Source organism: Palaemon carinicauda, chromosome 19, assembly GCF_036898095.1.
Source record: "Palaemon carinicauda isolate YSFRI2023 chromosome 19, ASM3689809v2, whole genome shotgun sequence".
Lineage (NCBI taxonomy): Eukaryota > Metazoa > Arthropoda > Malacostraca > Decapoda > Palaemonidae > Palaemon > Palaemon carinicauda.
Genome location: NC_090743.1, coordinates 17,035,339 through 17,053,110, shown reverse-complemented (window position 1 = coordinate 17,053,110; position 17,772 = coordinate 17,035,339). Strand labels below are relative to the sequence as shown.

Genomic DNA, 17,772 nt, shown 5'->3' with positions numbered 1-17,772 from the left:
AAAATATGCAAAAAATAAAGTAAATAGCAGTTTTTTGCAAGGACGTAACAGTACGTCCATGGGGGTAAAGGGATGAGTTTTGTGAAACGTACCAGTGCGTCCTTTGGGGGTAAAAGGGTTAAAGGAACCTTTTACTTCCTGTAAATACTTGTGGGACATGATGACTCAGGAATAATGCTCAGCTTTGTAATCGAATGTTTAACCTGTCTTTCCTGTTCATAAGTTAAATAGGACTTTGATACTTCCTCTCTGATTCTAGGGAGTCTAGGAAGCCTCTGAGAAAGTTAAAGGAGAAGTCACTTCTTGGCAATGGAGGTTTATTAGTAGGCCTAGACCAGATGTCCCCCATCTCAGAGTCAAGTCATCACAGAGTAGAGAGCGATATGGCTGTGAAAGTTATGTCCTCCATACCTCTAACAAGAAAAGCTTGGCCTGAAATGATTTTCTCTTACTAATCATTTAATTATGCCAGATATTTTGTTGGCCACCTTTTTCACCAATACAGTGGTAATGGTCGGTGTCATCCTCTGTTGACTCCTTGGTATAAGACCATGAAATCCAATGGAGTCAAATTTTCACCTCCAATTCTTATGTATTAGAAACAGTCCTTCAGTTCTGGAACTTCACATGATAAACCTGAGAAGACCGGCGGACTAAATAAAAGTGCTGTAAGCAATCACTCGTAAACCAAGTCGCAATAAGTTTGCTCAACATGTGACATTAGAATTTAACTGATGTCTTCCTGGGAAGAGTTAGTCAACAGAACGAGAACTATTCAGAATTCTTATAGCAGGGGGTTATTCTAGAGTCGGGAGCTTTACCAAGACCTCTCCTTAAGTACTGACTGTTTGGCAATTTTTAGAAACATCCTGTATCAGTCTTTGAAGTTTAGATCTAATTCTGAGATAGCTAGAACTCTCCTCCCCGGAAGAACTATCGATGCTCACGTTACCAAAGTTTCTAGAGGCAAACTTGTCTCCTAAGCGAATATCACCTCCTCTCATCTTATTGAGTTATGAGAGGGAAGGAACTTAACATCATGATCCTAGTCAGGGGGGTTTAAGTCAAGAATCTGACCCTTTTTTTTTCCTTTGGCTTTACTTTATTACCAGCCAAGGAAAATTAGAGAAACCCAATTCAGAAAATACTATATTTTCTGGGGATACCTTATTCTCACTTTGATAAGGAGAAACCACATTCCAGTAAATTTCAGTTGGACTTTTTCATGATCTTGTCTCTCAAGAAGTCCATTGATGAACATTACTTCAACCCCTCTTTCCAGGGATGCTATGTATCCCCCTGTATTCGGCGTCCACAGATCATAAGTGAAGTTCATCCTGAACATGATCACCCTATTGTGTTGCCAAGGAACACCTCCCTCCCTCCCCCCTTCCCAACAATCACTTGACATCAGTGGACCTGTTACTTTATACCTGTTTCTGGTTGTGAACTAAAACCAGACTCTGGTTTGAAATTATCTCAGATTTACCTTTTTCATGATCTTGTCTCTCAAAGAGGTTTCTAATGACTCGAACAATAGTTACTCTATCCCGTAGAGCAGTACGAAATTTCTGATGGAACAAAATATATTGGATATATTATCCCAAGTTTGTTCAAGCTCTGGCCGCTCCGAAAGGAAGTACAGTATTCAGAAACACTTTCTCTCTCTGATTAAGGGAAATTATCATGAGAACCTATACTGTACATCCTTAAGGGAAGCGTCGCTAGGGACTCCCATCAAGCACATGATACATATGGCCTTGCAGCAACCTTAGCGTTCTGCAAAACCACTCTGGTACTAGGCCTCAAAGCTGGTGGGTGGAAGAAAAAAACCTGTCTTTACAAACAATTATCTTAAAAGATGGCTCATGCAGGTTTTTGTATACACTTTCAGTAGTTACTATGGTTGCTTTGCAATAAGAAATCTAACTGTCAGCTCTCACGGGTCATGTCACGGTTCTAGCCTCAAGCCTAATTATTGTCTATCTTGACCCTTTTACCTCCAGGCTATTTGGAACTTTCCAACCCTTAACCCCCAGGGGTTATTTTTTTTCAAGCACATTTTGCAGTATATTTTTCTAAATTGCTCTAACAGCCTTAATTTTCATCATAGAGAGGTCAGGTTGGTCTCATTCTCTTGGAAAATGCCTGAAGTTTCTCAAAAAATTATCGAAAATATGCAAAAAAATGTAAATAGCAGTAAAGGGATGGATTTTGTGAAACGTACCAGTACGTCCTTTGGGGGTTAAAGGGTTAAATTGTATAGTGGACACTAAAGCAGATGATCTTGATTGGACTTGAAGGCTTCCATTGGTTTTCACCTTAATGAAAGTAAGAATGCCTAAAATTTCTTTAATATTTAATGATATTCTTAAATTGCATTTTTATTATGTAACACTTTATGTTCATACCACTTCACCTCTGGCGAAGATATTCTTCTTGGATTTGAACGTTTAGCCTTGCGTCTTTATGAGCTGGCTACTCTGTTCACTGGTGGCTCTCTCTGGTCTCTTGTTATTGCTAATAGTAATTGTATCAGAGAGGAGGGTTATACCTCTCAACTTCACAGAGGCTTCACTCCTGGAAAGAATTTTATTCTTAGAATCGAAAGTATGCCTTTGCCTCTTTACAAACCGGCTACACTTCACTAATGATTCACCTTCTCTTGCTATTACTTATAGTAATTGTATCTTTCAGAGAGGAAGGGTATACCTCCTAACTTCACAGAGACTTCCTCCCTCCTAAGAAAGACTCGTATGGGAATAAACTACAAATTTTAATACAATTTTTATTTTTCCTAGCTATACAATCCTGAGTCGTTTATTAATGTTCCCACCTCAACTGCCCCGCAAGTCTTTAATCAGTTTGAGTGTTGTGAGGATGTTTGCCGTTTGTAGAAAACATGATGAGCTGTTTGCATAGCTAGGAAAAATACAAATTGTATTAAAATTTGTAGTACAGTATTTAGATATCTCACTAAATGTACCTTTACTGCCAAACATAATAGAAATAAATGCTCTGTTTAAGTTTAAATATCATTAGGCTGTTAGTGGAAAGGTAATTTATTCTGATTTTTTTTGTTACTGTACTACAATCTTCTAAATTTTGAAATAAAATTTACAGAAAGGAATAAAGGTGTCTTGTATTGTTTAAGATTATGAAGTACCCTTTGCGTCAATGGGGGTAGATGATGATGATGATATTACTTCATTTTCAAGGAACACCAAAATAAATATGCAAACTGACTATCGTACTTTTAGACTAATGGAAGGAAAATTAAATAGTTTTCAATAAAGTAAACAAGTAATCTGGAATTAACAGATATTTGTAGGTGGAGTTAAGGAAGTATATGAAAAATAAATATTAAGAATACACAGTATAGAAAAGGAAATGAACAATTGGTATTATTTAGGTTAAAATATATAGGGAGTTTTTTTTCTTTGTGTTCAAAGAATGAATAGCTTGGCTATTTTTAAAAAGAAAACCAGGTTTTAATTATTGCCATGTCCTTTGTTCATGAAGGTAAAAGAAGCTATGTAGACTATACAAAAATCATTTCCTCATACCTTAGCGACCCTTTTTATCTCGCTGTTACTATAAATATGAAATAATCAAAGTGACTATATCGGTTTAAGCATACAACAACAGGCAACTATTTGACAAGATATCATGAAAGAGACTGTTTTTGCTGTTAGCAAAAATTGATGTTCAAAAGATTCACCATACATTCAAAGGGGGTTTTTCAGTTTTCTTATATGTAAATTAGAACTCCACCTTATCCTGTCCATATTCTAGTGAAGGATAAAACACAGATTGCAGTCTTAGAAGTACAGGGTAGTTCTAGAAGAGTTTGGAGATGTATGAAACAGATTATTACAGTTACGCAGATGTGGAATGTGATGAGGTTATATGGAATTGGTGAAAAGTTGTTGCAAGCAATGAAGAGTTTCTACATAAGTAGTAAAGTGTGTGTTAGGATAGGAAATTGAGTGAGCGAGTGGTTTCCAGTGAGTGGGGCTGAGACAGGGATGTGTAATGTCGCCATGGTTGTTCCATATGTTTGTTGATGGAGTGGTAAGAGAGGTGAATGCTTGTGTGCTTAGTCGAGGAATGAAGCTGATAGACGAGTGTGATCATGAATGGGAGGTAAATTGGTTGTTGTTTGCCAATGATACCGTACTGATTGCAGACTAGGAAGAGAAGCTGGGTCGATTAGTGACAGTTTATAAGGGTTTTTGAGAGAAGGAAGTCGAGAGTTATTGTGGGTAAGAGTAAGGTTATGAGATGCATGAGAAGGGAGTATGGTGTGAGGTTGAATGTCATGGTTGAATGGAGAGTTACATGAGGAAATAGATCAGTTTAAGTACTTGGGGTCCGTTGTTGCAGCAAATGGTAGAGGGAAAGCAGATGGATGTCATAGAGTGAATGAAGGATGCAAAATGTTGGGATCAGTGAATGAGTGGTAAAGAATAGAGGATTAGGCATAAATGTAAAGAGTCCTGTATGAGAAAGTGATTGTACCGACTGTGATGTGTGGATCGGAGTTGTGGTTAATGAAGGTGATGGAGAGAGAAATTGAATGTGTTTGAGATGAAGTGTATGAGGAGTACATCTGGTGTATCTCGATTAGACAGGGTTAGGAACAAAGTAGTGATGGTGAGAACCGGTGTAAGAAAGGATTTAGCAGCTAGAGTTGATATGAATGTGTTGAGGTTGTTTGCCTATGTTGAGAGATTGGAAAGTGGCTGTCTGCTAAAGAATGTGATGAATGCAAGAGTTGATGGGAGAAGTACAAGAGGAAGGCCAAGGTTTGGGTGGATGGATGGAGTGAAGGAAGCTCTGGGTGGTAGGAGGATAGATGTTAGAGAGGCAAGGGAGCATGCTAGAAATAGGAGTGAATGGCGAGTGATTGTGATGCAGTTCCTGTAGGCCCTGCTGCTTCCTCCGGTAGCCTTGGTGACCGCAGAGGTAGCAGCAGTAGGGGATTCACTGTATGAAACTTCATTTGTGGTGGATAAAGGGGGAGGGTGGGTTCTGGCACCCTAGCAGTACCAGCCAAACTCAGCTAAATGCTTCATCAGACTGGGTGGAGCAGAGAGAGGAAAGGTCCCCTTTTGTTCCTTTTGTTTGATGTCGGCTACCCCCCAAAAAGGGGGGAAGTACCTTGGTAAATAGAATAGAAATTAGAACTTCAGGGTTTATGACTTTATAATAAATGGATAATTGCTGCTATAAGCTATGTGTATCTTATTGTTGGGTTCCTTCCTTATTTGTTAATCTTGATGATATATCGAGTTCTTAATTTCTCTCATGGCATACAGATGGTATATCTTCTCAAGCATCCCTGCCAGCTCCAACTCAGTATCCATCACTCTTAGCAGGAACAGAAGTCGGTAGGCGAGGCAATGGAAGAAGCGGAAGTTCTCGTAACAGAAGTCGTCTCAATCCGTCTTTTGCCTTGAAGCCGCATTTCAATCGTTCTCGGCGTCCAGCTGGACCATCGAAAGCGCTTTTACCTCCTGGCAGTACATCTCCGGTTAGTGCTAACATTCTTACATTACCTTTCTGTACGCAGCTTAATTTAGTTGCAGCTTTGTAAAGTTTTGATTTACTTGAAAGCTACAGTTAAACCTAAAAGGATGATGGGTATAACATCCAAAGAGCTGTACACCCTAATAGTTTTGATAAATATTTTTGCTATTACATTATAATTCAGTAAAATTAATTCTTAAAAAGAAGCATTGAAACTTTGGCGACAACTTCATCTTTTATGTTGATTTCTTTCATTATTTTTTTACATGGAGTAATATTTTTCTATCAGTTTGTTTCCCTCATGTACAATTTTACAATTTTAGAATTAATCATCGATAATTATTATCATTACTCTTACTTAAGTATTTTTATAGAAAAACATTTGAATGTCCATTTGCCTTTTAGGACACAGTGCTTTAATTGTTCTTCATTGTTCAATGAGTACTACCTATGGTATTTCAAAATTTTATGAAAATATTTTTATATATCAGAATTATATTCATATAATAAATTAATGGTAAATGTCTCTTTTGATAATATTCTTTTCAGTACTGTAATGTTAGAAATCATTTGGGGAAATTACCTGATTGCAGCAGGAAGTATTTTAGAAACCAGCTCCTTGACCGTTGGACTTTCTTTTTTTCTAGCCGCAACTTCATGCTGGGGATCAGTATGTGGCTATTGAGGACTCCATTATTTCCCTTCTCATCAAACTGCATTCGAAATTAACAGGAAAGCCAAATTCATACCGTCCAAACTTTGAAGAAATGTCTGACTCTAGGATAGGAGATGGACCTTTCTTCATTGCTAAGTTGCTCAATAAATTAGGTCGCCACGATCTCTCGGCTAAGAAGTGCATTTTGGATACTATATCAAGACTTTATTGCAAACGGGAAGAAGACTCGTCAGCATCCTCGGAGGAAGAAGCACGAGCTAGGGAGGAGAAACGGAAGAGAGCGAAGGAAAGACAAAAGAGGGTAATGGCGGAATTTGCGAATCGTCAGCGTCAGTTCATGGAGCAAAATAAAGCGGAAGCAGCCGAAGCGGAAGCAGGTGGAAATGATGCCATGGAAGTTGAGGAGCAAGAGCCTGAGCGGCACAAAGAGTACGACTGTGTTATATGTAATCAGTCCATACCATCGACTCCAGAGAGACCTGTAGGATTAGTAGTATTGCTGCAGGTTTGTTATTGTGTAGTATTTACTTTTTATTATATTAATTGGTTTCTTAATATAATCTGATGAATGGAAATATGTATTTTTGTTTATCAAGGGTTGGATTGTATTATGAAGCGTTGAAATCTTTTGTAATATCTTCTCAAAAATTTTACTTACCTCATTTGCAGGCCACTAGTGTTCTAGGTCATAGAACATCATCACAAAAGCCTCTCAGTGTTCCTACCAGTGATAGTGAAAGAATAAGGTTGAAGCAACGGAGATATACACTTGGCCAGTACATGGAGGAAAGAGCAGATACCCTAAATAGGCATTTTGATATTGTAAGTACTATATGTACTTGAATTGTAAAATTATCGTGCAGTTGCGTGATGAAACTCATACTCTCAGCAGTGTACGTGATGGTTTAGTATTTAGTTACAGCATTATCATTGCTTGCAGAATTCCTGGTTGGCGTCTATGAATATTGGTTGGGAGGGTGGTGTCCATGTGCAGACTTGTGGTCATCATTTACATCTAGATTGCCACCAGTCCTATCTTCTTGCTCTTCGCTCTCAGCATCGACCAAATAACACCCTTAATGTGGATAAGTAAGTTATGATTCATTACCATCATCTCTTCTAATCTGAGAGGCTATCAAAATCAGGTCTGTATGGAATTGTTGATGGTAAGAATGAAGGATTTTTGGTATTTAATTAGGACAGAAGCATTGCCAGTTTTTTTGGAAGAATAAAGAGAAGGATCCAGTTAGTTTTATCATATGGTTGATTCAAGGCGGTTTCTTGAAATAGATTGTGGCTCACACTATAGACAGTGCCGTTTTTCTTGGAGTTTTTCTTTGCTCATTACTCATGTGCATCTATCATCTACTTTATTTCATTTGTTCTCTTCTATCTCTTTCCACTTACCTGTCAAATTCTTGAGATTTACATTTTCCAGTTAATAAATATCAATGAAAATGAAAACTCGTATTTAGCCATGCGAGTCTAGCATTGTGGCTGATGTTTTTAAATCAACATTTTAGTGATACTGTAATCTGTCATAATAGTCCGTATATGAAGATACTGTACTGTAATAAGCTAGAATTCAGGTAGATTTTAGAAGGAAAACCTAGTTTCTCATAGGAGGAATGTTTTTACAGGCTACATTTCCTGATTTATATTTTTCTTGTCACATCTTGATAGATATATATTTTGTAATTTTCTTCTTAGTTTGGTCAGCTATATATTCCATCAACACGCACAAAAAGATAATGAATGAAGGCACACACATCTGTTGCAGAATAAAGTGAAATTTTGATATCTTAGGAAGAATGAATGATGAAAATAAAGAACAATAACCAATGCATATTTGTGCTAGGGGTTTCCTAACTAAAGAAAAACCAGTTAATAACTGACATATCCGCTAAGAACTATAAAAAGAAGTTTGATAGTTTACCTGCATGGAAATTTTATTGCAAATTTCATGAGAAATAAACATTTGTTTTATGGATCAGCTTTGCTATATTATTAAAGACCCATCTAGTAAGTTTTTACTTGAATAGTTTTATAAGTTTTTTAATATAAAAATTTTATGAGTGCTAACTGCTTGCCTGTGTTTTATTTCAGAGGAGAGTATTGGTGCCCGTTATGTCGACAGCTAGGAAACTCCGTGCTTCCTATATCTCCAGAGATAGGTGATCTCTCTGCTTTAGTTAAGCATCCCTCCACCTGTGATAGCGATTTATTTGAGGAGGTTGATAGATTACTCAATGACCTTACTGTCCCGGTAGGTTTGGTCTTTATTGAGTACTGTATTGGTGCACTTTGAATTTCTTTTTTCCTTTGTAGTTGATGATATTCTTACATTATAAAATGTTATGTTAGAGCTTGTAGGTGCTGTAATATACTTTCAATAACTTTGAAGTCATAAAAAGAGGATAATCTAACTTATTACATCTCTCTCTCTCTCTCTCTCTCTCTCTCTCTCTCTCTCTCTCTCTCTCTCTCTCTCTCTCTCTCTCTCTTATATATTTTACAAATTATGTTCAAGTCTTTTATAATCTTGCATTTGTAATTTCCAGACTTTCAGTACTTCTCTAACTAATGCCATGGCACACATGATGGAAGATATGACTGTCACAACGTATGCCAAATATCGTAACGTCTCCACGAATCCTTCTACTCCGTCCTTGTTCATGTTTGTTTCTTCAATATTGAGGACTAACTTGGAGGTTGAGTTAGTGCAGCGTGGTGGTTCTCTAGTGTATCAAGCTCAAGATGCCAAAATGGATGTCAAGAGATCGTGTCTTAGTAAGTGCCACTTTGGCCTCTATTTTTCTAACAGTATTTTTACTTTTTATTGCGCCCTTTTTGTTTCTTTTTGTTTTTGTTTCCTTTTTGTTTTTGTTTCTTTTGTTGATGTCGGCTACCCCCCAAAATTGGGGGAAGTGCCTTGGTATATGTATGTATGTATGTATTGTGCAATTGTTTAAATAATATTCCTCATATTTTGTTTTATAGTTTAAGAACTTATAATAAATGAATATTTCATTTTATTTTTTTATCTTTCAGTGCCTCTATTACATGTGCTTGGATTCCATTCTAAGATTTTAAATGGTGGAGGAGGGGATTTTAATGCTGGAGGAATTGGTGGAGGATTGCATTGGATTAGACAGACTTGGGCTTCCATCTCGCAGCGTCCTGTAACGGGAAGTGAAGGGGCAGTCACACCAAGGGAGAGGGAGGTTCCTCTCCTCCTCCGGGACCCTGTGACTTTGCTGTTACAGTTGGTTCTGCTGCTGCCATCGAGAATTGATCAAGGTATGCTTGTTTTGCTTTTAAATATTTAATTTTTGTGAAAGTTACTGTTTTCTTGGCACAAAAGTTACTTCAGAGTAATATTTATTGGTTTTTGAGCAAGCCATTAATTCAATTTTTTTGTTTTGTAGAATTCAGAAGTTGATTAGTTATTTTATTGAATTAAAGAATATTGAGCATTTTGTAATTCTTCCACAATGTGCATATTTTTTAAATGCCTTGTAATGTATTTTACAAGCTTTTAATTGTTGATGTACTTCTACATCATTCTTGAGATTGTGATCCTAGATTTCATGTTGCATTGTAAGAACTCTTATTATTCTGGATATGAAAAAGGCTTATATGATGCATCATTATCATCATAAGCCTTTTTTTTAAATTCTTAGACTGGAGTTTAGGACTTTCCACTCCCATCTGTCCTATACTCAGTTTAAATCTCTCTCTTTATATACCAGATATCCGATTAATTGTTGTCATTCTTTTTCATCACGTCCTATTTGATTCTTGAGATCTTTGTCTATTTAATAGTAACATTTTGCAATTGAAAACTGCAAATAATGAAATTGTCTGTAGTATGGCTAAGGAAATTGATGATAGTCTAACACACTCCCTTGAATTTACTGTAATGTGATTTTAAGAAATAACTACCCCATTATGGTTTATTTTTCATTTCAATTCCTTACCACTGTATTAGAGATTTTCCGGAGCTGTAGAACATGGTCCAATTGCTTTAGTAATTGTTATTTAAAAGTTCCCAAAAGTGTTCACTTGTGTAGTCCTAACATTCAGATTTATTGTTATTATTATTAGCTTTGTGACAACCCTAGTTTGAATAGCAGGATTCAATAAACTCAAGGGCTTCAACAGGGAAAATAGCCCAGTAAGGAAAGGAAACAAAAAAATAGAGAAGTAAGGAATGATTAATATAAAATATGATAAGATCAGTAACATTAAGATAGATCTGGCAAGAAAATAAATGATGTAATGACCTTCCATAGGTTACCTGCGCTGTGTTGTTGCCAATGTCTATCGCGTGGCTGTGGTTGGTGCTGCAGTATCTGCACTTCGAGCGTTAAACGAGAGTCAGCGTGACCAAGCCACCAACACGGGCCCTCTGGCGCCTCTCTTGGCGCTCGCACATAACACGTTACGTGATAGTCCATTTTTTTGTGATGATCAAGTAAGCTTGCCAGACCAGCCTCAGGATTCTTGGACTGTAAATGATGTTACGTGTCAGGTAAGGATACGTAAGGACTGAACTGCTTACAGTATTCCTGGTAACACTCTGTACTATACATATTTGAGTTTTGGCTTTTTTTGGGGGGGGTGAATAGTATATTTGCATCTATGAAGACTGAAAACATTATTTTTCTTTAATGTGGATGCTTTACAATAAGAGTTTCCTGAATAGGGTAGATTTAATTGATTTATAGAGGTACAGCATTCAAGAAACCAGTTAAAGTTCTTTTGCTCTGTGGAAATTAATAGAATATTCATAGTATAAAAACATTTCGGGCAAAACCGCCTTATCTGAGTACTGACTATTACAGCTAATGATCATTTTTGGCCAGCTCTGTAAGAGTCAAGCTTTACTCATTGGGCTGGTTAATCTCTTCCTTTTTTATAATAATAATAACAGCTAATGATCATAATATTGTTGTACTTTTATCTCATTTCATATTGGGTATTACATTTTTATTTTTCATTTTATATTTTACAAAAGAAAAAGAGAGAAATTCCAACGGTGAAAGGTTTAAATAACTAAACATTATTTCCAGGTCCGTGAAACTTGCCTCCAGTTTTTGAGGATAGCTGCCCTTTTGAAAGCTCATTTAGCGGAGGAAAATTCTCCCGTAATAGCTGATCCTATTGCCGAGTGTGGTGCCCTTGAGCAGTACCTTGGTGTGTGGGATACTTGCTCTGTAGTAAACTCGACAATTATGGGTGAGTAATATGAGAACACAGTAGATTTCAAACTTTACCATCACTATGGTAACGCTTACTTGTTCCTGCGTAAATACAACCCTTCGTTTTTTTAAATAGCGGTATGCTTTCATCAAAGCTAGGTAAGACTTAAAACTTAATGAGATGGGGGTAGTTAACTGAAGGTTGGTAGCTAAGACCTGATCACCCGACTTTCCACTGAGCTCTTGAATTGTTTTCAGTTGCTTAATAATAGAGGTAGAGATATAATTCCGGCATCCTCATCTGGCTGTTTTAATCTTTTGCTTCTTCTTTTAGATGAATTTGTTGGCAGATTGTCGTGCACAAGGGATATTAAGGAAGAAGCAAAGGATATGCAGTTGTTGCCCTATAACTAGCTGTGAGAAAGTTGTTTTGTAACTGGAATACAATTCTACGCTATTTATTAGGGGTATTACTTTTGGCGAAGCTGAAAGGACGAGCATTAAATTTTAGTGAGGGTCAACTACCCATTCCTCTAGTTAGAAGTGGGGGATAGCTTGCTACCACTCCCACTCACACATCTGTGATTTAGCTCACTTTGCTTTTGGCTCGGATGGTGAACGGTCGTTGCCGCTCGTCATCCTCACCAAGTTATTTTGGACTGCCATTAATTACTTTTGTTTTGTGCTTTCTCTTTAGTGTGTGTGTGTATTGACTTCTACCGACCATGCGTACCTGCCATGGACTTGAAGGTCGGCCCTGCAGAACCTTCATGTCAGCCGTGGACACTGATCTTCACACCCTTTGTCCCACTTGCAGAGGTCAACGGTGAGGTAGTGATAACAAGTGTAGCGAGTGTCAGGAGTGGTCTGCCTCTCGGTGTGAAAGGTTTGAGTGACGGCGGAAGTAGTAGTCAAAGCGGAATATTTCTTTTTCGAAGATATCTTCAAAAGGGTAAAAAACCCAAGGCCTCTTCCTCCGCTTCCTGACCTTCCTCCGAAGTTCCTGCTCATTCGGTCTCTTCCGAGAGACCGTCGAGTAGTAACATAGACCCTTTAATTTATGGCCAACCCCGGTCCTCGAGAGATGGTGTTGCTTCCCCCTAGTGAAGCGGCCCTACTTCTCTCCCTGGGGTAAGGCCTTGTCTTTGTCTCCCTTTTTACAGGTGTGGTCGTCCTTGGGACTTCTGAATCCTCCCTCCAAGGACTCCTTGCTGCACTTCATCATCCGTGGTGTTATTGTGCAGCCTTCATCGACTTCGGACTTGGATCCTCTGCCGTGCATCGACGTTGTGGTGTCTGAGGCATCTTCTGTGGCCGCTGCTGATGCCCCTGCACCTGCATCGACGTTGTGGTGTCTGAGGCGTCTTCTGTGGCCGCTGCTGACGCCCCTGCACCTGCATCGACGTTGTGGTGTCTGAGGCGTCTTCTGTGGCCGCTGCTGACGCCCCTGCACCTTCAGACACTCTAGCTGTTGCTGCCGACTGTTTCCCCCGTTCCTGTTCCCTTTGAGGGGGAAACTAAGTCCTTCGTCTGTCTCTCCTGCGAGTGTTTCTCCTTGGAGGAGGAGTTCACTCAGAGACTCCTCTGCAGAGGACTGCAGCTTCTAAAGGTCAGCTTGCTGATCCCCCTGCCCCTAGAGGGCGTCTTTGATCTCGCAGAGCTCGCCCTCCGCTTCGCCTTAGAGAGGTTGCCCTTAACCATTGGTGAAAAGTAGCCTCTTCAGTTCTTCAGCCTTTTCTTTGCAGCCGTCCCCCGCAGAGGAGTCTCTGCTTCAGTCGTCTTTCAGCCCTCGACCTTCGCCCATTCCTGGACCTTCTCTTGACGACGCTGCAGCTAGTCCTTGGACTTCGGCCCTGGACTCTTCTGTGGATCGTTCGCGATCCCCGTCGAAGTATGCTCGCCCTTCCAGACTTTCCTTCATGCCTTTACTGTATTTCATTTATTTTGAATTTCTAAGAATAAAGTAAGTAAAATAATATTAGTAATTACTTCCTCATTTAGAATTATTTATTGTTAACTTGTTCTCATCATTTATTTATTTCCTTATTTTATTTCCTATTGCGCTATTTTTTCCTATGGGAGCCCTTGGGCTTATAGCATCTTGCTTTTCCAACTAGAGTTGTCGCTTGGCTAGTAATGATGATAGTAATAATAACCAATGTTTGTTAAGATATTTGTTGCTGCAAAAGCTAGCCTATACACAGATGGTTATGTAATTTAGAAGTCGTCTTATACAACAGATATGACAATTCATTAGAATTTAGCCAATTTTTTCAACTCAAGATTATCTAAAGGTATTATTCGTGGAAATAAACAGTAGGTCTTTAGAAGTAAGTATCATGGATGATGATCTATCTACCTACCAAGGCACTTCCCCAATTTTGGGGAGTAGCAATCATGAAAAATATAAGAACAAAAGGGGACTTTACTTTTTTGCTCTTCACAGCCTGACAAGGGATTAAGCCAAGTTTGATGGGTTCTGCTAGGGTGCCACAGCTCACCGTCCCCTGTTATCCAACACAAATAAAGCTTCAGATGCTGAATCCCCAACTGCTGCTACCTCAGTGGTCACCAAGGCAACTGGAGGAAGTAGCAGGGCCTATCGGAACTGTGTCACAATCAGTCGCCATTCATTCCCATTTCTAGCATGCTCTTTTGCCTCCCTCACATCTATCCTCCCATCACCTAGAGCTTCTTCACTCCATCCATCCATTCACCCAAACCTTGGCCTTCCAGTTATACTTCTCCCATCAACTCTTCCATTCATTACCTTCTTCAGCAGACAGCTATTTTCCATTCTCTACATGGCCAAACCACTTTTTCTCACCCTCACTACTTCATTTTTAACTTGCCTAATCGAGATACACCAGCCATACTCAACAGACACTTCATCTCGAACACATTCCAATCTCTCTCTCTCTCCGTCACTTTCATTCCCCACATCTCTGATCCATACGTTAGAGTTGGTACAATCACTTTCTTATACAGAACTCTCTTTACATTCATTCCTAACCTTCTATTGTTTACCACTCCCTTCACTGCCCCACCACTACATCCTTCATTCACTCCCTGACATACATATGCTTTCATTCTACCATTTTCAGCAACAAGAGACCTCTATTACTTGACCCTTTTACCCCCAGGCTGTTTGGAACTTTCCAACCCTTAACCCCCAGGCATTATTTTTTTTCAAGCACATTTGCAATATATATTCTTTAAATTGCTCTAACAGCCTTAATTTTCGTCATAGAGAGGTCAGGTTGGGGCTCATTCTTTTGGAAAATGCCTGAAGTTTCTCATAAAGTTATCAAAAATATGCAAAAAATAATGTAAATAGCAGTTTTTTACAAGCACGTACCAGTACATCCGGGGGGGGGGGGGTATAGGAATAAGTTTTGTGAAACGTACCAGTATGTCCATTGGGGGTAAAAGGGTTATACTGATCAACTTCCTCAAGTAACTCTCCATTCAACATGACATTTAATCTAGCACCACCCTCCCTTTTCATGCTTCTCATAGTTTTGCTTTTATCCACATTAACTCTCAACTTCCTTTTTTCACACACCCTTCGCAATCAATACAATATCATCCACAAACAACAACTGATTCACCTCCCACTCATGATCACTCTCGTCTATCAGTTTCAACCGTCAACCAAAACTTGAGCATTCACCTCTCTACAACTCCATCAACAAACTAATTGAACAACAATGGCAACATCACACATCCCTGCCTCACACCCCACTCTCACTGGAAATCACTCTCATTTTATTTCCTATCCTAATACATGCTTTACTGCCTAAGTAGAAAGTCTTCACTGCTTGCAGTATCCTTTTATCAATTCCATATAATCCTATCCTAATACATGCTTTAGTGCCTATGTAGAAAGTCTTCACTGCTTGCAGTAACCTTTTATCAATTCCATATAATCCTATCCTAATACATGCTTTAGTGCCTATGTAGAAAGTCTTCACTGCTTGCAGTAACCTTTTATCAATTCCATATAATCCTATCCTAATACATGCTTTAGTGCCTATGTAGAAAGTCTTCACTGCTTGCAGTAACCTTTTATCAATTCCATATAATCCTATCCAAATACATGCTTTACTGCTTGCAGTAACCTTTTATCAATTCCATATAACCTCATCACATCCCACATTGCCTCCCTATCAACCCTATATTATTATTATTATCATTATTATTATTGTTATTATTATTATTATTATTATTATTATTATTATTATTATTATTATTATTATTATTATTATTATTATTATTATTATTAAAGCTAAGCTACAACCCTTGTTGGAAAAGCAGGCTGCTATAAGGCCAAATGTCTCCCTATCAACCCTATATTATTATTATTATTATCATTATTATTATTGTTATTATTATTATTATTATTATTATTATTATTATTATTATTATTATTATTATTATTAATAAAGCTAAGCTACAACCCTTGTTGGAAAAGCAGGCTGCTATAAGGCCAAATGTTCCAAGAGGGAAGAATAGCCCAGTGAGGAAAGGAAACAAAGGAAATGAATAAACTGCAGAAGTAATGAACAATCAAATTGAAATATTTTAAGAACAGTAACAATATTAAATTAGACCCCTCATATAAACTATTAAAAGTTAAGAATCAGAGGAAGAAACATAAGATAGAATAATGTGCCTAAGTGTACCCTCAAGCAAGAGAACTCTACCCCAAGACAGTGAAAGGCCATGGTATAGAGGCTATGGCACTACCCAAGACTAGAGAACAATGGTTTGAATTTTGAGTGTCCTTCTCCTAGAAGAGCTGCCTACCATAGCTCGAGATGTTCTATCCTTACCTAAAAGAAAATTGCTAATTACAATTCAGTAGTTTAACCCCTTGAGTGAAGAAGAATTGTTTGGTAAAATCAGTGTTTTCAGGTGTATGTGGGGCAAGGAGAAAGTGGAAAGAATAGGCGAGACTATTTGGTGTATGTGTAAGCAAAGGAAAAATGGGGCGTAACAAGAGAGGGGGATTCAGTGTAGAATTGTCTGGCGAGTCAAAAGACCCAATAACTATAGCAGTAGTATCTTAACGAACGTGTGACTTTCTCTAGATCCATAAATGCAAGATACACCACCTTGCCTTTTGCTAAATATTTCTTGCATATTTGCCTAACTAAAAATCTGATCCATACTGTACATCCCCTACCTCTTCTAAACCACCCTATACTTCTAAGATTGCATCCTCTGTTTTACCCTCAGTCCTATTAATTAGCACTCAACCTTACACTTTCCAACCACACTCAACAGAGTAATACCCCTTGAATTATAACACTCGTGCACATCTCCCTTACCTATGTATAGCGGAACAATACACACACCCAGTCCACTGGTACCATTAACAAAAAACATTATTGAACAATCTCCCCAACCATTCAAGTAGTCACACCCCCATCCTTTAACATATCAGCACTCACAACATCCATACCATGTGCTTTTCCTGCTCTCGTTTCATCTAGTGCTCTTTTCACTTCCTCTCTTGTAATCCCTCATTTTCATCACTGGTACCTTAACACCTGTAACAGCAATTATATCTGCCTCCCTATTATATTCATTATTAAGGAACCTTTCAAAATATTCAGCCCGGTTTTTCCTTCCATTTTCATCTTTCACTGTCTCTTCAATTCTCGATCCACCCTTCTTCACTCTCTTCAATTCTTTCCAAAACTTCTTATTCTCTACATATGAACGACGCAATCCCTGGCCCCACATCCAGTCAGCTACCTTATGTTTTACTTCTACATTTTTCTCTATATCTTTTATACTTCTCTACACTATTACTCTGCTGCTATTCTTCAAATGCCCACTTTTCTTTTCCACTTTCAACTTCACTCCCTCATTCTACCATTCACTACCCTTCCTCATGCTGCCTCCAATAATCCTCTTGCTGCACACATCACTTGCAATCCCAACATTTGCTCTTCCTTTAGATAACCAGTTGCTCTCAATTTCACCCTGCCATGTCACTTCCAACCTTTATTGATATTCGCTTTTTACCTCTGGTTTTTTCAACTCTTCAACCTTCACTACCTCCCTTTTACATCCCCTACTCTATTTCCTTACTCTTTTGCTACAGTTAATTTTCCTTCAACCAAAAAATGATCAGACATACTTTTAGCCATACCCTTAAACATGTGGACATCTTTCAAGCTTCCAAACATCCTAATTGTTATCAACACAATCCATTAATGCCCTTTTCTACCCCTCTTCTATTTGCCACTCTTACCCATGTATACTTATCTTTCTTTTTTAAAAAAACTACAACTTGAGACCAGTTCTTGTTCAACATACATTTTCACCTGGTATGCCATACTTCCTAAT

At 38.2% G+C, this 17,772-nt stretch overlaps 1 protein-coding gene across 3 annotated transcripts in view; it reads left to right on the top strand.

Annotated features, from left to right (window-relative positions):
* The window catches only part of Ubr3 (Ubr3 ubiquitin ligase), a 57,567-nt gene that overhangs the window by 21,975 nt on the left and 17,820 nt on the right, over nucleotides 1–17,772 (top strand). The window contains exons 18-26 of one of the 3 annotated variants that reach the window (XM_068393222.1): nucleotides 5,379–5,536; nucleotides 6,180–6,713; nucleotides 6,878–7,030; nucleotides 7,131–7,297; nucleotides 8,315–8,474; nucleotides 8,770–8,998; nucleotides 9,260–9,508; nucleotides 10,504–10,742; nucleotides 11,284–11,449. In XM_068393222.1, the coding sequence (XP_068249323.1) occupies nucleotides 5,379–5,536; nucleotides 6,180–6,713; nucleotides 6,878–7,030; nucleotides 7,131–7,297; nucleotides 8,315–8,474; nucleotides 8,770–8,998; nucleotides 9,260–9,508; nucleotides 10,504–10,742; nucleotides 11,284–11,449 (2,055 nt within the window). Of the gene's footprint in view, nucleotides 1–5,321; nucleotides 5,537–6,179; nucleotides 6,714–6,877; nucleotides 7,031–7,130; nucleotides 7,298–8,314; nucleotides 8,475–8,769; nucleotides 8,999–9,259; nucleotides 9,509–10,503; nucleotides 10,743–11,283; nucleotides 11,450–17,772 lie in introns of all 3 variants that reach the window. The other 2 variants (XM_068393221.1, XM_068393220.1) reach the window with 2 other exon arrangements.